Genomic DNA, 26,813 nt, shown 5'->3' on the forward strand with positions numbered 1-26,813 from the left:
AAACGTTTGATAGAATTCATCAGTGAAACCATCTGGCATAGGTTTTCTTTGCGGGAAAGTATCGATAATGAATTCAAGTTCTTCAATCGATGAGTGCTCTTCAGATTTTCTATTTCATCTGTGTCAGTTTGGTTAAGTTATATTTTTGTCTGTGTAGATTATAAGCCCCATTATTTTTGCTTTGAACAGTCATATATATGTTAAAAGGAACAGAGTAGTCTTTTATGTTTAGCCACATGAGTACCATTTCCTGATGATTCTAGTTTTCATATAAGATAGCAAGCATTTCCCTTCAGTCTGAAGATCTCCCTTCTGCATTTCTAATAGTACAGGTCTTTGTTTTTCTAAGGTTTTGTGTTTTTTTGTTTGTTTTTTCTTTTTTAAATCTAGAATTGTCTTTATTTCATCTTCATTCTTGCAGGATGTTTTCACTGAATACAGTATTTTAGGTTTTGTTTTTGTTTTCTTTTTAGTCAGCTCTTTCAGGATGTCACTGCATTATCTTCTGGCCTCCACTGTCTGATCACAGCCATTGTATTGTAGGTGCCATTTTTCTGTCAACATAGATTGTCTTTGTTTTTCAGCAGTTAGACTATGATGAGTCTAAGTGTGATTTTCTTTGTTTTTATTCTTCCTTGGGGTTATCTTTCTTAAGTCTATAAATTTATCTTTCAACAAATTTGGAATATTTTGACCATGATTTTTTCATATATTGGAAGTAGGATTGATTGGTTCAGCATTACTTTTAAGAATGATTTCAATAATGGGACTGCAAATTAAAATGGAAAGAAAACCATCATTGCTTATTTTTTCACCTATTAAGTTGCAAAAAGTGAGAAGAGTATAGTTAAGACATTTATATATTGCAGGTAGCATTGCAGGTAGTTCATTCACGTTTTTTCCAACAAACATTCTTGTGCTAGTTGCAGGGGATTCAGAGGTAAAAGAAAAAGCACTGCCCTCAAAAGCAGATGGCAAACACTTAGGAGAAAATTATATTACTTAGTAGATTAGCTACTAGGTGGTGAGATCGGGGCATCTTTTCTTCTTATGATAATTTGATCACCCTGATAAGTGGAAAACAACCTCACTTTAAAATTTTGCATTTCTTTCAGTCCATTCAAGGTGCTTAGTCTGATGCCAAGGTTTATTGATCACCTATATTACTTTTTCTGTGAACCTTCTGTTTGTAGGATTTACCATTTTCGTATTGGGTTTTTCATCCTTTTTGTTTTTATAAGAGTTTTTCTATATTAAAGAAATTGGCCTTTATCATTTGTCTTGTAACATTGTTTCTGGTATTTAGTTTTGTTTTGTTTTGGCTGCACTGGATCTTCATTGCGGCACACGGGCTCAGTAGTTGCAGTGCACAGGCTTAGTTGCAGTATATAGGATCTTAGTTCCCTGACCAGGGATTGAACCTGGGCCCCCCGCATTGGGAGCACAGAGTCTTAACCACTGGACCACCAGGGAAGTCCCTCCGGTATTTTGTAAAGCAGAGTTTCATTTATTATCATATTTATCAATCTTCTTTACTTTTTTTTCCATTTTGTGCAATGTTTGGAAAGGCCTTCTTGCCTCCAAGATTTAAAAAGTAATTTAGCCATGTTTTCTAGCACTTTTACTGATACACTATCACAACCACCAATCTAAATTTTTGTTTCATCTAGAATTTATTTTATATAAACAAATAAGGTATGGCTCTATCCATAATTGTGTAATTTTTCATAATAGTACATTTGATTAACGTCATTTAACTTTCCAAATAAATCTTGGAACAGAGCTATAAAATGCTAAGATTTGTGTCTAAACAGTTTTAAATTACATTTTTATAAAATAACGTACATATATTTTTTTAACGTCTGTTTGCATAAAAAAAGTCTGGAGGGATCTATGTCAGAACCTTCCTAGTAGTGGGATAACTGATGATTTTTATCTTCTTACTGGATATCTGTTTCTTCCAACTTTTAAAAAATGAAGTTACTTCATTAATCTTAGTGAATCCCTTTGGAGGAAAGACTGGCCAGCAGATGTGCCCTTTTCTGGTCATGTATTGTCAGGTCAGTGTGTTCATGGCACTGCATTACTGTCAACGAGCTCAGGGCTCCACGCACCCTGTTCAACAAAACAGCAGCTTTTTAATCTCTTTATTTTATTCTGTCAGATTCCTACTTTGCAGTAATAACCTTTCTTTCCTGGGTTTTATGTATGTGTATATTCCCCCTGTATCCTATTGTCAGGAGGAAAGCATTAATCTTCTGATTATATAGAGGGAAATCTAAAATCTCAAATTTAGTTAGAAATGAGGAGTTGGTAATATAAGGTTTTGAAAGCAGTGTTTTGATTTTTTAAAACTTGACAACGGTAATTGTTTTTTTCAGTAATCTTCAGTTACATTAAAATTTCTTGAATTCTTATTTCTTGTATGAGTCATAAGATAGCAGGAAAATAAAAAAATACTATGACAAATTACTGGTGAAACAATGGCAAAAACAAAACATACAAAAGAATATTGTGGGACTTCCCTGGTGACACAGTGGTTATGAATCCGCCTGCCAATGCAGGGGACGCAGGTTCAATCCCTGGTCCAGAAAGATCCCACATGCCACAGAGCAACTAAACCCATGCACCACAACTACTGAGTCTGTGTTCTAGAGCCCGCGAGCCACAACTACTGAAGCCCACACGCCCTAGAGCCTGCGCACCGCAACTTCTGAGCCCACATGCTGCAACTACTGAAGCCTGGGTGCCTAGAGCTGGTGCTCTGCAACAAGAGAAGCCACCACAATGAGAAGCTTGCGCACGGCAACAAAGAGTAGCCCCCACTCGCCACAACTAGAGAAAGCCTGCATACAGCAACGAAGACCCAATGCAGCCAAAAATAAATTAAAAAAAATTTTTTTAATTCCATTTTATTTCACTCCACAGCAATATTTTTTTTCTTTTTTTTTTTTTTGGTTGCATTGGGTCCTCATTGCTGCCCACAGGCTTTCTCTAGTTGTGGCGAGTGGGGGCTACTCTTTGTTGCGGTGCACAGGCTTCTCGTGGTAGCTTCTCTTGTTGCGGAGCACGGGCTTTAGGCGTGCAGGCTTCAGTAGTTGCGGCATGAGGGCTCTAGGGTGCGCGGGCTTCAGTAGTTGTGGCACGTGGGCTCAGTAGCTGTGGCTCGTGGGCTCTATAGCATAAGCTCAGTAGTTGTGGCGCACGAGCTTAGTTGCTCTGCGGCATGTGGGATCTTCCCGGACCATAGCTTGAACCCGTGTCCCCTGCATTGGCAGGAGGATTCTAAACCACTGCACCACAGGGGAAGTCCCTAAAATGGAATTTTAAAAAAGAAAAAAAACAGTCAAATTTGGGGATTCCCTGGCTGTCCAGTGATTAGGTATCTGCCCTTCCACTGCAGGGGGCACAGGTTCGATCCCTGGTCATGGGACTAACATCCCACATGGCGCGGCCAAAAAAAAAAAAAAAAATCAAATTCCAACCGTATAACTAAAATAAACTCACTATGCTAGATTTTCATCTGAGTGGAAATGTGTAAAAACAGAGCAAGTTAAGTAAAGCTAAACTGGGTTTGGTATAGTGAGCTGATGAGAAGGGGTGGATTGTAAATTTCAGCCAGGACCATATTTGGGAAAATGCTTTAATTTGCCCAAAAAATGTACCATTTCTTCCCCAATATGCCTAATATTTTCTATACATTTCTCTGTTTATGGAGCCACCTGCATTTTATAGCTATCTCAAGGTTCATCTATCTTTAATAGGTTATTTTATATGGTAAAAATACAAGTAAGACAAAAGGTTCTGCAGTGTAAAGTGAATATTGGCCAATCCCAGTCCTCTGCTTCCTCTCCCTTGAGGGGCAACTGCTGACCAGTTTCCTATGTATCCTTCCAGTGAGATTTCTCATTATCATCCCAGTATATGTATATATGGGAATTTTACACTACAGCTGCAGAGTTCCACACTGCTCTATACCTTACTTTTTGCATTTGACAATATGTCTTTAGAGATTGTTCTATATCAGTACAGAGCTCTGTTTCATTCTTTCTAATGGGTGCATAGAATTGCATTATATGGATATGACAGTTTATTTAACACTGATTTATATTTAGCTATTTATAATGTTTTCAGTCTCTGCTATTACAAATAATGCTGCAGTGAATACCATTGTGCACAGTTTTTTTAAGGGGAATCCTTAATGATGAAGGTATTTGAAACGATGTTTAAGTTTAACTTAATTTTTACAAATATATTTGAATGAATACTAATCTTAGGGTTGCTTTATGTATGCATATGCAATTTAAGAAGTTTATGATTCCACACTGGTTGAACAGCTGCAGAGTTGTGTAATTTAACTTTACCTTCTGTAAGTGGCATTAAAGAGAAGGGTATGTGCAGGGTGGCATACCTCCTCTCAAAGAGTTTTGTGCCTTTCACAACTGTTTTCTTTCCACACACCCTAGTAGGAGGATTGGTGGTTTTCAGAGAAAACTACTTCCCTATTTTTGTGGAAAGGGGCAAAGGGTCTCCATAGGGAATTCCGTCATCATAAAGTGAGGTAAAGATGGGTTTGCTGATATATATTAACCTTTTTTTCTTATGGAGCAGATGGGAGAAGGGAAATGGAACAAGACAGAAGGAGCCTTAGGGTAGATTTATAAAAAGAACCGCTCCACAGGACAGTAGTAACGGTAATGTGGAGACAAATGGTGTGGGGGAAGGAGTCGTAAAAGATTTGTGTGGTAATTTTCAAAGCTATAAAAGCTCCCAGCGCAGTTGGGTGTGTTAAAGGGCAGTTCCGTGGCAGGAGCCAGCTGTCTTCTACAGAAAGGGGTCTGAGCACAGTGGTTCTCCGTTGAGATCCTGGAATTCTTAGAGATTTCATCCATTTCTGACCTGAATTCTTTTATGTGATTGGAAATGTGTGTGACTAGTGTATAGTTTAGTTTTTATGGACTATTATATTTGACCCCTCTGTTCTATAATACCCAAGACACCAGTGCAAAACCTCATTTCCTATTTCCAGCATAACTAATATGCTGTAAATTATCATGACTGTTCTAATGGCCACTTCTTAGCATATGGTTCAGAGCTTCTTGACTATTTTCTTTTTTTTTTCATTTGTATGTAAAAGAAGATGGGGCCAAAAAAATTCATTCTAACCGAGTTACAAGTATGTTTTCAGAAGGCATAGGACACCTGAAGCAATTGTGAGATTCCATATTAAAATCAAGGTAGCTTTCAGGGCTTCCCTGGTGGCGCAGTGGTTGGGAGTCCGCCTGCCGATGCAGAGGGTGCAGGTTCGTGCCCCGGTCCGGGAGGATCCCGCGTGCCGCAGAGTGGCTGGGCCCGTGAGCCATGGCCGCTGGGCCTGCGTGTCCGGAGCCTGTGCTCCGCAAGGGGAGAGGCCGTGGTGGTGAGAGGCCCGTGTACCGCAAAAAAATTAAAAATAAAAAGTAAAATAAAATCAAGGTAGCTTTCAGAAAAATATTCTCACAATTAAAACAGAAATTTGTCCTCCAAACAGGAAAATGTCTCAGAAATCAACTAAATAGTTTAATTGTGAGGCTCAGATGAACTTAGAGATACCAATATAATGGATGAAGAAAAGCATATATATAATGACACTGTGAGAATATTGCTTCAGTTCCTTAACCACCTAAAGCTCTGCAAAGCCATTGGTTTCATTCAATTAAGAAAACACACACAGGGACTTGCCTGGTGGCGCAGTGGTTAAGAATCCGCCTGCCGATGCAGGGGACACGGGTTTGAGCCCTGGTCCAGGAAGATCCCACATGCCGCGGAGCAACTAAGCCTGTGTGCCACAACTACTGAGCTTGTGTGCCACAACTACGGGAGCCCACGTGCCTAGAGCCTGTGCTCTGCAACAAGAGAAGCCACTGCAATGAGAAGCCCACGCACTACAACAAAGAGTAGCCCCCGCGCACCATAACTAAAGGCTGTGCACAGCAACGAAGACCCAACACAGCCAAACATTAAATAAATTAATTTATTTTTTAAAAAAAAGAAAAGAAAACACACATACACTCTGTAGCCTTGAGTTAAATAAATGCGATGACTTTAAATTTTTAAAATAGAAGATTCTAGGTTCTGAGAGAAATGAGAACTTGTCCATGCAAAAATTCCATAGCAGCTTTACTTGTGATAGACAAAAAGTAGAAATAGCCCAGTCATGCATCAGTGGGAGAATGGATAACTAAATTACAGGCCAGGAATTCCCTGGCAGTCCAGTGGTCAGGACTTCACGCTTCCACTGCAGGAGGCACAGGTTCAATCCCTGGTCAGGGAACTAAATCCCACATGCCCCGCAGTGCAACCAAAATTTTTTTAAAAAGAGTTTAAAAAAATAAAAAATATATTGCAGGCAACTCTGTGTATTGGAGTGCTACTCAGCTGTAAATAGGAACAAGCTGCTGATGCACAAGTCAACATATGAAACTCAAAACATTTCGTGTTTCTTCTTTTACTCAATATAAGGCACATGCTGTATGATTTTATTTATACTATTTATACGACAGGCAAAACTATACAAAACTAACTTATGTTCATAGAAATCAGAACAGTGGTTAGGGAACTGACTGGAAGGAATCTTTCTCCGGTGAAAGAAATATTCTGTATCTTAATTGGGCTGGTGGCTACTTGTGTATATTCAAACTTATCAAACTGTGCAGTTAAAATGATGTATTTTAAGGTATAAAAATTATACCTAACTTAAAATTTTTAAGGTATTTTGAAATTTTTCAAAATTAATATAATTTTAAATATATTATTTGGGGAAATATAATTTAACCACTAATGATTGATAAATGGTCAGTTTCTCTTACATATATATCACTTATGGGGTGATATGACATGGAAAACTTAGTTTCTTGACAACAGCAAAAAAACCCTTTCTTTGTATTTTACGTGTATTCCTTAGACCCTAAGACTGCAGTGTCCGGTACCAGAACCACTCATCACATGTGGCCCCTGAGCACATGAGATGTGGCTGGTGAAAGGTCAGATGTAGGACACACACTGGATTTCAAAACTTTAAAAAATGTAATATATGTCAGTAATTTTTTATATTGACTGTATGTTGAAATGATATATTGGATTAATTTAAATCTATTAAAATTAATTTCACCTGTTTCTGCTTTTTTTAATGTGTCTACTAGAAAATATAAAATTACACTCATGGCCCCAATTATATTTCTGTTGGACAATGCTGCCTCTAAGGTTTTAGAACTGTTTGAAGTGTTTATATTTGTTGATACATGGTTTCTACAAATGTATAATATTGTTCCTATGCCAGTTTTCTCACATGCCACAAAATTTAGCTGAATATCTCTTCTGAAAAATTTGTCTTTAAAAGGCCTAAGGTCCAAATAAATCTTAGAATGTAGAAGCATGTGTGGGATTGATATGTTGGCCATTTGCTTTGATTTAAATATTAATGTTGCCACGTGCATTTGGGAGATAATGATTGTCATATAGTGATTGGTTATAAGGATGTACTTTTTAAAATAAATTTATTTATTTTTTGGCTGCATTGGGTCTTCGTTGCTGCACCCGGGCTTTCTCTAGTTGCGGCGAGCGGGGGCTACTCTTCCTTGCAGTGTGCAGGCTTCTCATTGCAGTGGCTTCTCTTGTTGTGGAGCATGGGCTCTAGGCACGTGAGCTTCAGTAGTTGTGGCACGCAGGCTCAGTAGTTGTGGCTCATGGGCTCTAGAGCGCAGGCTCAGTAGTTATAGCGCACGGGCTTTAGTTGCTCCACGGCATGTGGGATCTTCCCGGACCAGGGATCAAACCCATGTCTCCTGCATTAGCAGGTGGATTCTTAACCACTGTGCCACCAGGGAAGTCCCAAGGATGTACTTTTAATTTTTTTTTAAGTCAAACATTTATTGACTGTATCACTCATATCTTATATTTTTAAAACAGCTTTATTGAGATATAATTCACACATACCATACAATTCACCCATTTAAAGTGTACCATCCAGTGTTTTTTAGTATATTCACAGCATTGTGCAGTCATCAGCACAGTCAATTTTAGAACATTTTCATCACCTCAAAATGAAACCCTGCACCCTTTAGCTGTGACCCCTTTATCCCCAATCTACTCGCCAGCCTTAATCTACTTTCTTTCTCTATAGATTTCACTGTTTGGGACTTTCCTATGAATGGGATCATACAATACATGGGCTTTTATGACTGACCTCTTCCACTTAGGATAGTGTTTTCAAGATTTACCCAAGTTGTAGTCTGTATCAGTACTTCGTTCCTTTTTATTGCTGAATAATATTCCATTGTATGTATATACTACATTTTGTCTATCCATTCATTGATAGACATCTGGATTGTTTCCATCCTTAGGCTATTAAGAATAATGCTGCTATAAACATTCATGTACAAGTTTTTGTGTAGACATATGTTTTTCTTTTTCTTGGGTGTATACCTAGAAGTAGAATTGCTGGGTCCTATGGTAACTGTTTAATCATTTGAGGAATTACCAGGCTGTTTTGTAAAGTGGCTGCACCATTTTACAGTCCCACCAGCAGTGTAGGAGGGTTGCAGTTTCTTCACATCCTCACCAACACTTGTTATTCATCTTTTTGAATATACATTGTAGTGGATATGAAGTGGTATCTCACTGTGGCTTTGATTTGCATTTCCCTGAAGACTAATGATGTCAAGCATCTTTTCCTGTGCTTATTGGACATTTGTATCTCTTCCTTTAGAGAAATGTGTATTGAGATCCAAGACCCTTATCAGATATATGACTTGCAAATATTTTCTCCCATTCTGTCGGTTGTCTTTTCACTTTTTTGGAGGTGTCCTTGAATCGCAAATATTTTTCATTTTGATGAAGTTCAATTTATGTTTTATTCTTTTATTGGTCGTGCTTTTTGTGTCATATCTGAGAATCCTCTGCCAAATTCAAGGTCATGAGGTTTACCCCTATATTTTCATCTAAGAGTTTTATAATTTTAGCACTTAAGTTGAGGTCTTTGATTCATTTTGAGTTAATTTTTGTATACAGTATGAGGTAAGAGTTCAACTTATTAATTCTTTTGCATACTAGTGGTATCTTATGATAAAGAAAAAAGTTCATAGGATTAGTCACATATTAACATTTTAGGGAATTCCCTGGTGGTCCAGTGCTTAGGACTCGGTGCTTTCACTGCGTGGCCCGGGTTCAATCCCCAGTTGGGGAACTATGACCCTGCAAGCCAAGTGGCGCAACCAAAAAAAAAAAATTTCATTGTCGCATAGTGTTTTAATAACTGTCATGGATATGTACGAAGTCTTATATGTTGCATAATAATAGGACATCTTTGTTATTCATTCTGAGATTGTGATATTAGCGAACTTTTAGTTTCTAAAACTAAATCGGAGGCTTCTCTAGAACCTGGAAAAGAGTATAACAACTAGAAAAGGGTAGCAAATAACACTGAGGCCAGACTTAAAGCATACAAGATAAAAATGAAATTTCAATTTGTCTTTTTTTTTAATAAGAGGCTCAAAATGGATAAAAGGAAATGTTCAGACCAAATTTAATTAGGCCCAGTTATTCCACAGGTATAAATTATGGAACCTTAATTAGTTCTTTTAGACTCTGATGTGACACTCAGTGAATTATTTCCCATTCAGTTAAAAGGGACCTCCCTTGGGCCAGTGTTTATAAAAGAAGATGAGTCAAACAAGTGGTTGATAACATTAATATTACAGGCAGTTTTAGTGTACTTAAGGAATCATATTTCTTTTGGTCTTACACAAGTGGTTCTGTTATAGCTCATGAGACATTCCTAAAACAGGTTTATAGCTAATAATCTTTTGAATCTCATATTGCTCTTGCTAGAGACTTGACCCCATTTCAGTCTTACAGCTGGGTCTGGTCCTACTGAAACTTTTTTATCTAATAAACTCTGCCAAAGCGGGAACCTGCCTGTGTGACATATCCTTCACCTTATCAGCAGTTTGTGTTCACATCAGCATGATTCACACCTGAGTCCCAGGACCCCATTCAGCTGAACTGATGATCACATTGATCACAAGCGGGGGTTAGAATAATTCTTCAGTGGTCTCCCACTCTGGAGAAACCCCACAGGGCTCCTGCTGACATTGAACAAATCATTTAACCCCTTTGGGCCTTTCATTCCTCTTCTGTCAAATTGGATTGCATTGTCTTAAGGTCCTGTCCATGTATAAAATGCAATGTCTGTGACTGTTGCATTTTATTTGCCACCAGGGGTAAGACTGGGTTCCTTGAGATGCTAGATTTGGTTGAGGAGGAAAACTTCTTCAGCTTCTTTGAGCTGGGCTTATATTAGTGTTGGATTTGGAGTGTGTTTGTCAGTAAGATTCTTTTTGCACAGAACTGTTATTAGAAAGCAAAATGTTAAAAAAAAAAAGAAAGCAAAGTGTTTACAGAAGACATGAAGTGAAAAACTTATCTAATTTAACTTTTTAATTTTCTTGAATGGGAAGTTGACAGGTTTAACATTTTCTAGATTTTTGTAGCTAAATGGGAACAGCTTGTATATTTTTTTAAATTTTAAAATCCAGTACCATGTTCAGTTTATTGGAAGAAATTCTTTATAGGATTTTTTAAGCCAGTTTTTCAAATAACATTTGCCATGAAGTTACTTTGTGAATTTATTTTCCTTTGACCGATGGTGACTGACTGGATTTACCCCCATTTTAGCCTCTTTTGATATGGGTTGAGCTATTTCAGACACCTGGTTCATTTTACTCACAGAATATATGGCTTGACAAATTTTAATGCCCAGTCTTAACATAGCTTGTTGCTGTAGTTTGGTCCTTTAAGGAAAATTATTTCCCCATTTCTCTTTCTTCTTCTTCATCCTTTTGTTCCTTTCTTTTCCAAGGGTTGGCATTCTGTAGACCTAAAGCCAGCTCCTCCAGCATGTGGAGGAGAGGGTGGGGCTGTGTCAGATCCACCACAGTGGGGGGGAGAGGCTAGCGTGTCCTTTCCCTTGAGGTATAGTTCTTCCAGTCTAATGAACTGTCAGATCCACTGAGTGGCTGGTAAAGCAGATTGGACAGTGACTCAAGGAAGTAAGAAAGTAGTGGGGCAGGCTGGTGGGTGGGGGGTCAATATTTTAAGTAGCAGCTATCAGAAGTAAAGTGATTTCTCCAGAGGCTCAGTAGAGAGAGCTGTGCGTGTTTCTAGTGTGACTGGTCTGCAGGAATTATGTAGAGTTGAGTGTTGTTTTCTAAGAGGAAAAGGAAGATGAGTGAGAGGGTGGTGAGAGATGAGTTAGGGTGGGTTGGAAGGCACTCTGACAAGAGGAGCATAAATGCCCCAAAGTTTTGCATTCACATATTCAAGTATTTTTTAATAGGAGGCTTGTATTATTAGTATAAATCTTTCACCCTGTTCTAATTTGATATGGTATCTTATGGGGAAAGAGGTAAAAGCTAAGGAAAACAAGATTTTTACCTTATACATAATTATAGTTTGGGAAACAGAATCCTGCTGCAAATCTTACATGACTGATTTCTGGACCCAAAGTGGGCTTGACAGTGGGCTGGAGCAGTAATAGCCCCCCTACTGTCAGGAGAGGCCAGGGCAGGCTTTTCCCAGCAAGCCTGCCTGAGGTGAGGCCTGTCCTAGACTCTAGGACCTAGAGCGTGCAGGGTGACTCCCCTGTGTTTGGGAGCTGGGAAGGAGCTGGCCTGGTCAGCAAGGTGGCCTGCCAGCAGGACAGGTGGGGGTCTGGGTGCCTGGAGAAGTAAATCTAAAATGTTGAAAGCTGTGGTCTTCAGTGATTACCTATTAAACACCTACTGCAGATGGTGAGAAATTGCTCTCGTCTTTGTGTAGGAAACAAAAGATGCAGGCTTCTGCTTTTAAGGAGCTGTGTTTTACCCTGGCCTTTGGCAAAGTCACAGATGAAAACGGATATTAAATTGTATGACTGCCATGAGCTGATGGTGGTCTTGGGCCTCTGGAGACTTAGGCCTTTAAACGTCATTCTTTGTCTTCATAATGCATATCTGGCTGATGAATGAATGTTTATTGCCATTTAAAAATAAAACTACAAATAAACCAAAAGAGGAAATTAAGTCACCTAATCTTACCACACAGAGCTTAACCACTGAAGTGCTCCTGAAAATGGGAGATAATTAGCCAGTGCCTCCGTCCTGTGGGCCCTGGAGTCTTCCATCAGGGAGAGGACTTCCCCCAGGGGCCGTGGCTACAGGGTAGCCTTGCTAAGTGAAGACAGCTCTTGGAGACACAAGGATGACAGTCGGCTTGTTAGGAAAATCCCTTTGGAAATAACACTACTTGCCTGCTCTTAAATTACTCTCTTCTATGAACAGGGTTCAGATTTTACATTAGGTGCTCAGTAACAAAATTTAAACTTGTAATGTTTCAATTAAATTCTGTTTTCTTCCTTTTTAAAAAGACATTACATATGCGTGCATAGTTATATATGCATTAGGAAAATCATAATGTAATCTTTTCTTTCTGCTTTATTTTTAGGGCAATCTTATGAATTGACAGAGAAGCAGTGTGATAGGATGGGAAGAACTGTGAATTGAGAGTCCACAGTGTTGCCCGTTAGTTAGTCCAGACTTTAATCACATACTCTAAGCTAGTGAATATATTTAATCACTTTGGATCTCAGTTTCTACACTGATATAAAACAAGGACCCACAGTGGGCAGTCTTCTAGCCCTTATCATCATAACCTAAGGCCATAAATACCAATTTCCTCGTGCCAGTCTACTTTTCTGTGTTGTTAGGAGTTGAGGGGCTGCTTTTCGTTTAGTAGATAATTTTATAAGGTTCCAGCAACCAGGAGTGAGCCAGTAAGGAGGAAACGGCAGGCTGCTTCTGAATTTGCCTGGCTGTGCTTTTACCAGAGGGGCATTTCTGGTCAGAGGATTTCAGAGTGTTAGAAAACTCTGTGTTGCCAGGATGGTTACATTCTTCCTCAGACTAAAATTACAACCCAAGTCCACTTCATGATATACATATGTATTGTAATTTGTAAACATAATTCAAAACCCTGTATCTAAGTCAGGTCATTTGTGGTCGGCCATTCAGACCTCATTTCTATTTGACAAGGGTTTATTTTAAGATTGCTTTGTGGAGCGGTTGTTTAACATTCAAATGATCTATTAGTGTCAAGTCTTTGGCTAGACTTGTTTTAAATGAGCTGCCCCTTAAGTAGAAAACAAAACAGAAATTTAGGTTTCCAACCCAACCTAGCAAAATCGGTGTAACTTAAATTTTTACCTTCACATGTATTTATTCAGCCTGTTTTTTTCTTGAATATTCATTTAGGATAATAGTACCTATGTGAATGAAATTCTTTTAGTTACTCTTGATACTGTTGCTTAGCAAGACCTATAGACTTCTTAATAGTTTCAGAGAACACTTTACAGTAAGCTGAGCTAAATGGATTTTTTAGTAAGTTAATTGTGTTTCTTAGCAGAGTCGCAAATGTGCTTCCATAGCGTTTCTAGGATATTAAAAGAAATGTTCTATGGAAGTAAGTTCTCACTAGGCCATTAACTATATTATTTTTTTACAGGCTAAATATATATTGTAACTCCATTTGGTTATTTTGTTGGAGATGGGATGGAAGCTAAAGATGATCTAGGTAAATAGCTAAACTGAACCTCAGACGGTAGTTTACACATCATTCTAATTCTTACCATTAGTACCGTGGCTTCCTCTCTCCTTTCCTGGTGTCCAGATTGCCACAGCTATAATTAGGGAGCTCTTTCCTGTTTAACAAATATCATCATTGTCACTTTGTAACTCAGGTCTTCAGCCCTTGCCTTTTGTGTTCCAGGTGCTCCATACTCGCCTGTAGTGCTTACGTGGCTCTGGCTTTGGGTGATAACCTTATGGCTTTGAATCATGCAGATAAACTTCTTCAGCAGCCCAAGCTGTCAGGATCCCTGAAGTAAGTGTGACTTGCCCTGTGTGTCCCTGGTTTGTTTTCTTTGGAGGGTTTCAGTTAGTTTGTGGTGCATATTGCTTCTTTTACTCCCCCAGTGGAAAATTATCTTAGGGAAAGCAAAAAGTTTCTTTCTTAATTTGGTAATTGTGTGTTTGGTAGTGAAATTTTTTTCACTTGCTGCACCTCAAGGGTTATTGGAAATGGCATTTGCCGTTCTGAGCATTAGGAAGCAGAATCTTTGGGCTCTGTAGTTTCCACTGCTGGGTCTGACTGGAGCATGTTATCATATATTAGCTCCCAAACAAGCTTAGTCCTCAAGCAGAAGACCCACACAAAAAGGAGTTTGGTCAACAGGATAAATCTGCTTTGAAGAATTAAATTAAAGTAGACAAATAAGAATTTTAAAATATTTTTCCAGACTACTGTACCATTTCCTGAGTACATGAGTTTTATTTAAACTCTTCAGATGCCTCTTCAATATTAGTGTCATTGTCATGCTAAAATTTTTCTAAAGCACATCATCTTTTCTTTTATGGAAATTGAGGAAGATGCAGCATTCTTTGAATCTTTGTATGATGCTGATGCTAGAAATTTTACCCAAGACCACAAGTACTCTGCATAGCATTAGGACAGTTGTTTTTTCATTCATCCTGTGGGTATATAGTTATAATTTCCAAAATATGTTCTTTTGCCTTTCAGCGCCCTTTGTGTGTAACATGCAACATTTAGAACTGTGAGATCGTACTCTGAGGAACAATTCTATAAATGTTTAATTATTTTTGTCTTTTAAAAAAGTATTACTTTATATAATCATCTAAAATTTACATTGATTAAGGTTGTTTCAGGTCAGTGTTCCCCAACCATGCCTTGTGTTTTATTATTTTTTGTTGTTTTTCATGCTTTGTGTTAAAAAAAAAAACAACAAAATTAAAAGAGCATCCAGGAACATAGGAGAATTTGTCACAATTCAAGTGTGAGCGTTCCTGCTTGCCTGTGAGAAAACCTTATCTAATATCCAGGCCTGGAGGGTCCTGAGCTCGAGGTCAGGGCGGTCGGTCGCGTTACCTCTAAGGCGCCTTCCCTCCTTCCCGTGGCCCAGCCCCATGAAATACCAATCAGGAACGTCGGCCTGCACCGCCCCACTGGACATGTGCTGCTCAGATGTGGTGTGTGTGGTCGTCAGTAGAGCAGAGTTGTGTGTGTTTTTTTTCTTTTTAACAAAAATGAAACACGAATCCTGTCTGCTTTTTTTAATTCTCTGGCTGACATTGTGATCACTATTCTAAAACAATCCCAATTAGATTCTTTACTTGGCATTTACTGGAAGGTTTTTAACCTCATTTATCAACTTCTTCCCTCTGAACGTCAAAACAATAAAATTCTTAGATTTTATGATTTCTTAGCCAACCCTGAGGGGTTGGCCAAGCCATGTCTGATAACTTCATCTTTAATTCTCTTAACTATTCTATCCTAAGCATTGGTTTCTAATTACTGGCCAGACCACTATCTTTCCAGTGAGGATGAGCATTTTCTGCCCGTGGCAGCCCAGATACCACAGCAGCTTTACCCAGCTGCTTGTTGCCTTCCGTACACCTCATCTGGAGTTCTGGGCTCTGAGTGTCATGAAGGCATTTAATTTGATTTAAAAAAAATTTTAAGTAAATTCACAGAAAACAATTTGAAGTCGTTCTTTGAATTTGTGTGTTTGTGTTTTATAATGATTATTGGCTTATAGATACTGCTTTAATCACGTTTTTTAAAATATCTTATTTCAAAATACATTTGAGGTTACTGATTTTTTTAAAAGCTGTCATTTCTTTTAGGGTATTTGGTGGGGAAGCAAAATAGAAGGGCATTACAGCTCCTGCTAGTTAGAAGAAAGAAATTGCTTAATAAAGAAACAGCTCTTGAGTGATTAATGTGCATAAATCCCAGAAAATGGTCAAACTGAAAAGAGCCTAAGATTTGAGGACCCTAGATCCATGTGGACAGATTCAGTTGGGACAGGCCAACTAAAGGAGGTGAGAACTGAGCTGGCCTTTAAAAGGAGTTGGATTTTGGCCTGGCTTTGCACCCCAGGAGGCAAGGCCACAGGGAGCACAGTGGGGTGTCCCGCCCAGGACGCTGTGTCTGGTGGGAACAGAAGAATCTTTGGGGGAGTGAGAATGTTGACTGAATACAGGAAACTGGGACCAAATTGTGGAGAGCTTTAAATCTATAAGTTTAGCTTTGTTTGTCTTATTTTGTTCTCAAGTAGAAAAAGTCATTAAGATTTTGAGCAAGGTGTAATATGGCTGAGGCTGTTTTAATTTTGAAAAATCAATCAGATGATCATGGGGAAAATGGCTCAAAGTAAGACTGGAAGAAGCAGGCTGTTGTAAACCTGGGGAAAGCACATCTGCCCAACATCAGTGGACAAAAAATAGATGATGTGAAAAGGAGGACACCTTTGGAATAGAAGTAAAGGTGATCCAACCCAGATCTGGTCTGGCGTCCTGGTGCCTTTTGACTGTTCCAGCAGCAGAGGCTGGAGGACCCTAATTCTTTTTTTTTTCTTTCCCTCTTTCTTTTCTTTTGCTGTGCTGCACAGCTTTCGGGATCTCAGTTCACCGACCAGGGATTGAACCCTGGTATAGCAGTGAAAGCCCAGAATCCTAACCACTAGGCCACCAGGGAACTCCCTGGAGGACCCTAATTCTGATCCTCCGCTCCCGGGGAATCCATCCTCAGATCTGCCTCTTATTTTAGAACTTCATTACCTTCTTATGTTATTTTCTGTATAAACAGAACAGCGTAAATTTGCCAACTTTATTTTATTTTAAATTTTTATTGAAATATAGTTGATTTACTGCCAACTTTAAACTGCTCTCTTTTTTTTTTTTAATTAATTTATTTTGGCTGTGTTCGGTCTTTGTTGCTGTGTGCGGGCTTTCTCTAGTTGCAGTGAGCGGGGGCTACTCTTCGTTCTGGTGCGCGGGCTTCTTATTGTCGTGGCTTCTCTTGTTGCGGAGCACAGGCTCTAGGCACACAGGCTTCAGTAGTTGTGGCACGTGGGCTCAGTAGTTGTGGCTTGTGGGCTCTAGAGCTCAGGCTCAGTAGTTGTGGCACACAGGCTTAGTTGCTCCACAGCATGTGGGATCTTCCCAGGCCAGGGCTCAAACCTGTGTCCCTTGCATTGGCAGGCAGATTCTTAACTGCTGTGCCACTAGGGAAGCCCCTAAACTGCTCTCTTAATTGATATGTCATTTGTTCCTACTTAGCGAACATAAAAATTATTGTATATTTAAGATATTTTTAAAGAGATAAAATTTAAATGACTCAATCAACCCATTTATAAACTTAGATTTCAATTCAAAGACTTGAAATATGTGAAACACACATACACCAAATTCTATTATACTTGAGTATTTTTGTGATGACCTACTTTTCAGTTTGGAATCTGGTTGGTTTTTTTTTTTTCATTTTAGGTTTCTGGGCCATTTATATGCTGCAGAAGCCCTCATCTCTCTGGACAGAATCTCTGATGCTATTACTCATTTGAACCCGGAGAATGTCACTGATGTCTCCTTAGGGATCTCTTCAAATGAGCAGGACCAAGGTTAATGAGGACACATTTGATCAGAACTCTTCACCATTTCCACTGCCTTTCCGTTGTAACTCAGGATGTGTGGAAATTTAACGGCACGGTTGTAAAGGGAAGGGAGTTTTAGGTCGGCACTGTACGGTTTTGGCTGTACTTACTTTATGCTAATTGTTTGCTGAGGAGACCTAGGAGTTGATTATCACATGGTCTAAATTCTAACTTTTGAAAGGCTGATAGTGTTAGAACAGTTTGTTTTGATTCTTATATTTTTCTCTTCAGAGGGATTCCACAATCCAGGGGAGAGTAAAAGTATCGCATTCAAAAGTCAGTTTTAAATCATGGCTAAGTTTTTGAGGGAGTGAGACTAGTTTTCACTTTATTCAGGGTTATTTCTCAGGCCATGGTGGTGGTGGTGGTAGGTAGCATTCTCATATCTTTTATTAGAACCTCTACTACATGAAAAGGAAATACTGTGGTAGATTGCTTTAATATTAGATTTCCATTTCATAAAGAAAATTAGGTTTTTAGAAAATATACTCTGTTGTCCGACCCCCTCAGATTTACTTTCATGTCTTTGTAGGATCAGACAAAGGTGAAAATGAAGCAATGGAATCCTGTAAGTAAGACGTTTTGTAAAGACTTAAGTAGCCTGGCCTGCTTCCCAAAGACTCACCCTCGAGCCTCTGTGTCCTTCCTTTGTCCGCCTGAGGAGTAGAGCTAGGCTTTATTCTGAGCAGCTCTTCAGGCAGTAGAGGGGGTTGCTCCCTGGCCCTTGGCCTGGCCTCTTCACATGTGTCTGGTCTTCTCCCCAGCTGGGAAGCGGGCACCTCAATGCTACCCCAGTTCCGTCAACTCAGCCCGGACCGTGATGCTGTTCAACCTGGGCAGCGCCTACTGCCTGAGGAGCGAGTATGACAAAGCACGGAAGTGTCTCCACCAGGTGAGGCTGGGCCAGTGCCAGACCATCTTGTGAGGCAACCAGCAGAGGGTTTGGAGTTTCTAGGCTCTGTTATTTTGTTTGAGGCTTCTGATCAGTTTGTTAAAACATTGGAATATTACTCCTCCAGACATATTCTTGGAAGGTACACAACTGATTGTTGTTGCAAATGAACCTAGGCACCTAATGGAGAGTTTTCCTGAAGATTTTAATCATTGAAATTTCAAAAGATTGGAAACCATCTAAATAAGGGCTCACAAAAATCAATAATGGTGTGTCCATATAGTTGAACACAATGCAGCTGTAAACCCTATATACTAAAATGGTAACATATCCAAGACATATTAAGTGAAAAGAACAAGATGCAAAACAGTTTTTATATAATCCTGTATATGCAGAAAAGATCTCCAAATGAACACGCCACAAACTGTTAACACTGGCTGCAGGGCTGGCAAGATAAGTACTGTGTAGATGGAGCACTGAACTGGGAGACTTTTCACTGGATAGTCATAGGCTTTTTAGCTTTGAATTGTATAAATCTCTGTCCACTCAAAAAGTTAAATTACAAATACGTCTTTTAAGAAGAAGGGTTCACAAAGTCAGTACCAAAGAAACTCTATATACAATAAAGAAAGCTCCTGACAATGTGTAACTAAAACAGACCCCTGACTTCTACCACTGAGAGGGGCCTCATCAGCAGGTCTCAAGGAAGGTTCTGATTGGGTCTCTTTAGGTCACCTGCCCATCCCTGGACTGATCATGGGCAGGGACCCATACCTGTAGTAGGAGAACAGGTACTGCCATTGGCAGCCCCAGAGGAGTTTCCCAGAATTGGAAAGGGATAATTCCTCAGAAGAATATTAATTCAGGACCTCCCTGGCAGTCCAGTGGTTAAGACTCCATGCTTCCAATGCAAGGGGCGTGGGCTCGATCCCTGGTAGGGGAACTAAGATCCCACATGCTGTGCAGCACAGCCAAAAGAGTTAAAAAAAAAAAAAAAATTAGGGGGAAGAAAAGGGTATTAATTCAGCACATGTGCTTCTGGGCTAAGCCAAGGGAATAAGACAATAGTAAATAAGTGGACATGATACAACCTTGCCCCCATGGACCTTACAGTTAGGAGATGTCTTCCTAAAAAGGGAATTACAAGATCAGGGGTTATGCAGAATTTTCAGACTTCTAATATAGAAAGTTTGTGCCAGGGACTCCCCTGGTGGCACAGTGGTTAAGAATCCACCTGCCAATGCAGGGGACACAGGTTCGAGCCCTGGTCTGGGAAGATCCCACATGCCGCGGAGCAACTAAGTTCATGTGCCACAACTGCTGAGCCTGCACTCTAGAGCCCATGAGCCACAACTACTGAAGCCCGTGTGCCTAGAGCCTGTGCTCCGCCACAAGAGAAGCCACGGCAGTGAGAAGCCTGCACACCGCAACGAAGAGTAGCCCCCACTCGCCATAACTAGAGAAAGCCTGCATGCAGCAATGAAGACCCAACGCAGCCATAAATAAATAAACAAATAAATTTATTAAAAATGAAGGGAAAAAAAAGAAAGTTTGTGCCAGATGGTGTATTCACCAGCAGCACATAAGAGAACCCACATCCCCATATGTTTGCCAGAGTAACTGAAACTGAAATTAAACCTATTCTCAGAAGGTAAGGCAGCTTCCTATGAAGGTGACCTTGTGTCTAGAAGTGAAGATTTACCATGTGGAAAATAACCATGAGTGATATTTAGTCGACTTAGTGGCATCTGGTCAGCATTTCTGATCCAAAATCAGTAAAGTGAAGTGATGGACTGTCCAGGGAACACGTTTGATCTTACCTAGGAGTTGAGTGCAGGAGTTAAACGGGAAGAGTTAAAACGTTGTGCTGTTCTCCGTGGCAAGGCTGGGCTATTGAACAGCCCTTTGGAAAGTGCCCGTGGACCTCAAGGCCTGCAGCACACAGGCTTTGGATGTGAAGTTGCAGTGTGTACACTCTAGCTCAGGTTCTTGTGCAGCAGGTGGCCATGGCGGCAGCCACGCTGGGAGAGACAGATGGTGTCAGGCCTGGTTTGGGGTCTGAAGGGGGTTTTGTTTTGGTCCCTTGGTTTTTAGGTTAATCCAGTGGCTGGACCTTGTTAATGGGGAGGCCCACCGTGCCTGGGAGGGAGAACAATGATGTGTGAAGAGTTGGATAGGGCTCAAGTAGAGGTTTCCGAGGTTGCCTGCCCACCACTAACTATTATGAACAGCCAGTAAGCAAAATACCATTCTCATAAAGTTGTTGCCATGAGTTCTTGTATTTTAGAAAAGGCTGCAGTCAGTGCAAAGGACAATAGATGACCTGTGTTAACTAGCCAGTTGGAAGGAAAATGGAGATTTTAATATCCACAAAATGATGTAAAGGTGGTCTTGCCTATTTAAAGCTAGGCCAAAGGTATAAAATCTCATTTTCTGAACTGAGCTGTGGTACATCAGTGATGTGGTAGGAGGAATGAAAAGCCTCCTTGCTTCATTCACGAGGAACCTGGGAGCATGTGCTCTGGATGAGAACCCCCACTAGTCTGAGATTTCTTCTAATGCTGCCCGAACCTGACCTTGTGCCCGTTTCTGGTCCCCCAGATGTCTCCCACACTCACCCCGTGGCCTGCACTGCCGTGCCTCCCCGCTTTCTGCCTCTCAGGTATCCACCCTTGGAGGACAGAGATAGGCTTCCCTTGCCCAAAAGCTCTGCACTCGAAGAAACTCTTCTCTCTTCGTATTCATACTACGTTCACTTTCCTCTCCCTAACAGTAAATTTGTTTGGATTACTGTTAGTTATTTGCATGCTGTTTATTATCAGGGTAAATCCCTGTCTTACACCCACCTCTGGTCAATAAATATTTGTAAAGGACACTTTCTGATTAGATTAAGGGAAGACGCAAAGCGGTCTGGAAGCATGAGCACCTGAACCTGGATGAGGGAATACCAGTTGATGGTAAGACGAGGAAGAGGCTGCGGCCCAGAGGGGCCCAGAATGAGGGAATAAACCTACAATCTCAGCACCTTCAACCAGAACAGGACTAAATCAGAAAACTGCAGGCTGGTGTTATGGCTCTCAGATCCAGGAAAGGACAGCATGTTGCCTAAACAAATAATTTTATTTGACTAAATTGTACTATTTCAGTCCTTAAGAATGGAGACATTGAACATGCTTTTTTTTGGCTGCGATGGGTCTTCGTTGCTGCACGCGGGCTTTCTCTAGTTGTGGAGAGCGGGGGCTGTTCTTTGTTGTGGTGCGCGGGCTGCTCTGCGGCATGTGGGATCTTTCCGGACCAGGGATCGAACCCGCATTCCCTGCATTGGCAGGCGGATTCTTAACCACTGCGCCACCAGGGATGTCCTGAACATGCTTAGTGGTATATTTTTTTTATATTTCCAGCCTTTTAAGTTTGAATTCTTATTCCTGACATTGGGAGTTTGCAGCTTACAATACTAAGCTGTTACTTAGGGGAAAAAAATAGACATGCAGATTTGGATAGAGGTGCAACTGTGTGTGTCTGGTGAAGAACTACCAGCAGACCTGGATGGGTGACTGGAGTGTAGAGTCAGGAGTGTCTGATCACCCATCTCAAAACCAAATACAGCCAAGAGATAGAAGAAAACCAAGAGGGAAGGAAAGCTTTCTCCTATTAAGAACTCATTATGGATTAGGCAAGGGAAGATAAATATTTAACTAAAAATAACATGTCTAGTTTAATGGGGAGGGATCAAGACAAAGACAGCTGGACTTCCCTGGTGGTCTAGTGGTTAAGAATCCACCTGCCAGTGCAGGGGATACGGGTTCGATCCCTGGTCTGGGAAGATCCCACATGCCGCAGGGCAACTACTGAGCCTGCGCCACAACTACTGAGCCTGTGCTCTAAGGCCCGCGTTCCGCAACTACTGAAGCCTGTGCGCCTACAGCCCATGCTCTGCCACAAGAGAAGCCACTGCAATAAGAAGCCCATGCACTGCAACGAAGAGTAGCCCCCACTCGCCACAACCAGAGAAAGACCGCTTGCAGCAATGAAGACCCAGCGCAGCCGAAAACATAAATATTTAAATTAGATTACATAAAAAATAAGAGTTATAATGAAGTAGCTTTAAAAAAAAAAAGACAAAGACAGCTGAGGACAATCCAAGCAGAACTGTAGTGTCCCAGTGAGGTTGAGTAAGTTTGCTAATTTGTCATTGGTAGGTTGACATTCCTTTTTTTTTTTTTTGACACTACTTGGAGTTATCTTACGCTGTCAGTTTCTCATGGGTCTCTTTTTTGTTTTGAGCAAAGGCGGCCTCAATGATCCATCCTAAAGAGGTGCCCCCTGAAGCCATCCTGCTGGCTGTCTACCTTGAGCTGCAGAATGGTGAGTGATTCTTCTCTTGAGTTAGGACTGGAGCCCTGCAAAGAGCCCGAGATTTTTGGTGTCTGCTTTTTCTCTTTGAAATTTAAGGGGTATTACCCATCAAGTTCTTCTAGACAAAAATATAGCGAGGGAGTTTTTGGTATCTTGCAAATTCCTACTTCTTGCAGGTTAAGCATATTTCCTTTTATCTGTGAAAATGGAGAATAGCATAACTTCTGACAATTATAATTCATCTCTACTAATTAACCTTTCTCTTAGGCATCCAAATGACTCTAATTGAGAACCTGAGTCAGAATGCAGTGGGTTTGAGTTGTATACCTTGGTGTTTTAAACATAGGTGTTGTTAATGAGTTTTACAGTAAGCCAGTTCCTGCTGAGAATTTTTTATTCAGACCTAAATCCAGGTCATGCCTTTGGGGCATATACAACCTCCAGGATGTAGCTTACTGGAAGAAAGGCTGTGGGCCCTACATAAGAGAAGGCGTGAAGTAGAAAAGAAGAGCTGAATGGGGGAAATGAGAGGGGACCACAGTTTTAAGAGTTCTTAGTCATATCCCCTTGCTGAAATCCTTCCAAGGCTCCCCTCTTTTTATAGCTAAAGAAGGAGCATTAAGTGCCTGGCACCCAGCAGGCCTTGTCCTCCTAAAAGCTGTAGTAGGGTTAGTGCATGGTCTTAGAGCCCTTCTTTTGCGCAGTCCACCTGTAGACAAGTTATCAAACTGGGCTCCACCTTAGAATCAGTGCAAAGCTTTTAAAAATCCCATCACCCAGGTCACACACGAAATTTCTTAAATCAGAATTTCTGGGAATGGTGCAGCGGCCATTACATGATTCCAGTGTACAGCAAAGGTTGCAGACCACTGCTGTTCTCCATCACCTTTTACCCCCTTGCGGGATTCTGACGGCTTGCTTTGTATGTGGTGGTATTGTTATATGCTTTTTTTGTGATGGGAAGTGTTTTTATAGGTAATACCCAGCTGGCCTTACAGATCATCAAAAGGAATCAGCTGCTCCCTGCAGTGAAAACACTCTCTGAAATGAGAAAGAAGCCAGTGTTCCAGCCTGTCCACCCGATCCAGCCCATCCAAATGCCGGCGTTCACTGTACAGAGAAAGTGATATTTTGCGCTTGGAAAACTGTTACCTGAGACCCAGGGGAGTATTTGCAGGCCTTTTTAGTTGTATCACAGCAAAATGAATAAAAGACAGATGGTAAAGGATACTAGTTTTGAAGACACAATTTTGAAATGATTCTAATCCCTGAATTTTTTTGCCGGAAGCTTACATCAAATTAAGGATTCACAGCTCATTTTCATCGGTTTTCCTTTAATCTTTGCTAGACTACTATTTTTGAGCCATTATGTGATATATATGTGTCATAGGCAATTAAAACACAGTCTTACCAGAACGGTCTCGTATAATACATTTTGTCTTTCTTGCAACGGTTAGAGTATTTTGGCATCTGAGATTTAGTGTTAAAGTTTTAAAAATGGAGAGAACGGTATGAGCAGATGAGTAGCCAGTCCAGAAGCCGATCAGAGGGGAGGGGAGGGGAGGTTGGTGTGTTGTACACCTAGTTAGGACTAAAAGGGCCAGAAAATGCATAATAAAACTCATGGGCTAGTCAAATTGGGTTAAGAAGAGATGACTGATCTGATAGGAATCAATCATTTGCTTAAAAACTACAGATGAAGACAAACAGAGTTGAGGGCACTGGTCTCGTTCACCCTCCTGTACCCATAGGCAGAAGCACCGGTTCTGGACCCTGTTAGCAGGGAGTTCAAGGTTCATTGCTAACCCCTTTGGAAATGCAAACAGGAACTTAAAAGCTTCTTTCCAAGACAGGTATGTGTTGCAGGATTGACATGGCCAAAATTTGTCCATAGGGTCGATACACTAACTGTAAGTAGGAAAAACAAAACACACTACATACAGGCTTGCTTTAGAAAAACTGGGTGACCCCTAGTCAAGAGCACATTTGGTAGATTCATCAGAGCTTGCCGTTTAGGATCATCCCTTGCTGTCAACATCTCTTCAGTTCCCAACTTTGGAGAACAAGTTCAGATAGGGAAACATACTAGCTGAATCTACATGGTTACTCGGTTTCACAACTGGAGAGGGGAGTGTTTGGATAAGCACATGAATTTATCTGAAACTTTATCTGAATTATTCTGTTGCTGATATCAGTTTAGTTAGGGATCTACACAAGAACTGAGTATTTGTGATGTGACTAGACATTGCCCACAGATGACTCAGAGAAAGGGAGCAATTCTTCTTTCACTTGAACACGGGATGGATGTGCACAAGGGCTCGACTGCTCTTTTGCCACGTTGCAGTTGTTTATATACAGAGCAGATTCTTTCCAGGAGGATGCAGGAAACAGAGGTGGCCTAGCTCCCTTGGGCCTCTCGAAGGCTTTTCCAAATGGGATGGGAGTAGGACCCGTAAGCTGCACTGGTGCTGGTCCAAGTCTGCAGGTGCTGCTTTCCCAAGCCCCAGACAAGCAGCAGCACCGTGGGACCCCCTTGTGTGCTGCAGGGTGGTAGGGTTGCTTAGCCAGGGCATTTCCTGGACAGAGTCCACATGCTTCATAAACTGCTGGGAACCCACAGGGTCTTGGGTAGTGTATGGTGGTAGAAGGCCTGTAATTGTACTCGAGGGCAGTACATCTTTGGAGAAATCTCAAAAAAATTAGAACTTTCCCTGCTTGCAGGTTGGTTTTGGGGGGAAAGCAGTAATAGCTATGAGGCAGATTAGGCCCCACGTTGCTGTGTTAAATAATACTCTTGGCTGCAAGTAGCACAAAATGGATCCATGATTTAAACAAAGGTAGTTTTTCTCTCAGTTGAGAAGGTGGTACGTAGGCAGCTGGTGGCCTTTGCTCTAGTGCTCAGTGATGCCATCAGGGACTCAGCCCTGTTTTTCTCACACCACTGTCTTTAGCATTTGGGCTTTTGTCCCCGTGGTCACAGGATGTTCCAGCATTACATCTGCACTGAGGGCAAGAAGAAGAGGGCAAAGGCAGCCTATCGTGACAGGAGACCATCAGGAACAAAGTTTTCCCAGAAACCCCCAGCAGACCTCGGCTTCCCTCTCCTTTGTAGGGCAAGTCATGTAGCTATCCTTAGCTGCCGCTGCTGGGACAGCCCTGCACATCCTATGGGGAAGCCAGTGAAGTGTTTTCCCAACTGGAGAACTCTATATATGATGTGTTGTCAAATTATGATCCCAGCAGCCCAGCTTTGCCTTCCACTGTGGCCCTTGGCAGATCTGAACACAGTACATGTAAGCTTTTCACCTCTGTGACTTGTCATATGGAGTCCATCAGCCAGCTGGCTTCTCCCACCTGTTTTTCCTGCCCCAATCCTTTAGCACCACGTCTGCTAACAGAGATAATCCTAACTGTGCTGAGAAGGTTTAGGTTCCACGTCCCTGAAGTTTTTCCTAGCTGTCCCAGTTTCTCCCCCGCCTTTGTGTCCCTTGATCATACCTTTTCTTCTATGGTAGAGGGTATTCTGTAGTTTAACAGGTGCAGGTGCTCAAACGGTGGTGTCATATCTGATGGGGTTGTGAATTCTGAGACGAGCCTCGTTAGCTTCTGTTCAGGCTCGATCACCAGCAAAATGGGGCAAAATTCACTGCATGGGTCCCTTCACAGACCCAGAGAGAACGTGATTGTGAGTGTCCCCAGAACTGCAAGCCATGAACTCTCAGAAGAGCTGGAGTAGTCTTTCATTTTGCCCAGGCCCTTACTCCACAAGACAACACCCCTGCGGAGCCAGCGCCTTCAGGGGCCTCTCCTGCCCCGCCTGCACCCCAACCCCACTCTCAGAACAACACAACTGCTGTTCTCACCACGCAGAACCCCTTATCGACTAAAGCTGGGAGCTCTGCCCCTCACCCAACCCAAATGACTTGATTACTCTCGAGGCTTTTGATGGGTTTGCACAACGAGGCTAACTTTCCTCAGGGCCTC

At 41.1% G+C, this 26,813-nt stretch overlaps 1 protein-coding gene across 4 annotated transcripts in view; it reads left to right on the top strand.

The window, feature by feature from the left end:
- Window positions 1-24,245, top strand: part of CNOT10 (CCR4-NOT transcription complex subunit 10) — a 62,984-nt gene extending 38,739 nt beyond the window's left edge. For all 4 annotated transcript variants that reach the window (XM_019946913.3, XM_019946914.3, XM_019946917.3 and 1 more), the window contains 6 exons: window positions 13,840-13,953; window positions 17,418-17,548; window positions 18,114-18,149; window positions 18,346-18,473; window positions 22,763-22,838; window positions 23,805-24,245. In XM_019946913.3, the coding sequence (XP_019802472.1) occupies window positions 13,840-13,953; window positions 17,418-17,548; window positions 18,114-18,149; window positions 18,346-18,473; window positions 22,763-22,838; window positions 23,805-23,956 (637 nt within the window). In that variant the 3' untranslated portion in view covers window positions 23,957-24,245. The remainder of the gene's footprint in view (window positions 1-13,839; window positions 13,954-17,417; window positions 17,549-18,113; window positions 18,150-18,345; window positions 18,474-22,762; window positions 22,839-23,804) is intronic.
- Window positions 24,246-26,813: the final 2,568 nt, after the last annotated feature.

Source organism: Tursiops truncatus, chromosome 10 (assembly GCF_011762595.2).
Source record: "Tursiops truncatus isolate mTurTru1 chromosome 10, mTurTru1.mat.Y, whole genome shotgun sequence".
NCBI lineage: Eukaryota > Metazoa > Chordata > Mammalia > Artiodactyla > Delphinidae > Tursiops > Tursiops truncatus.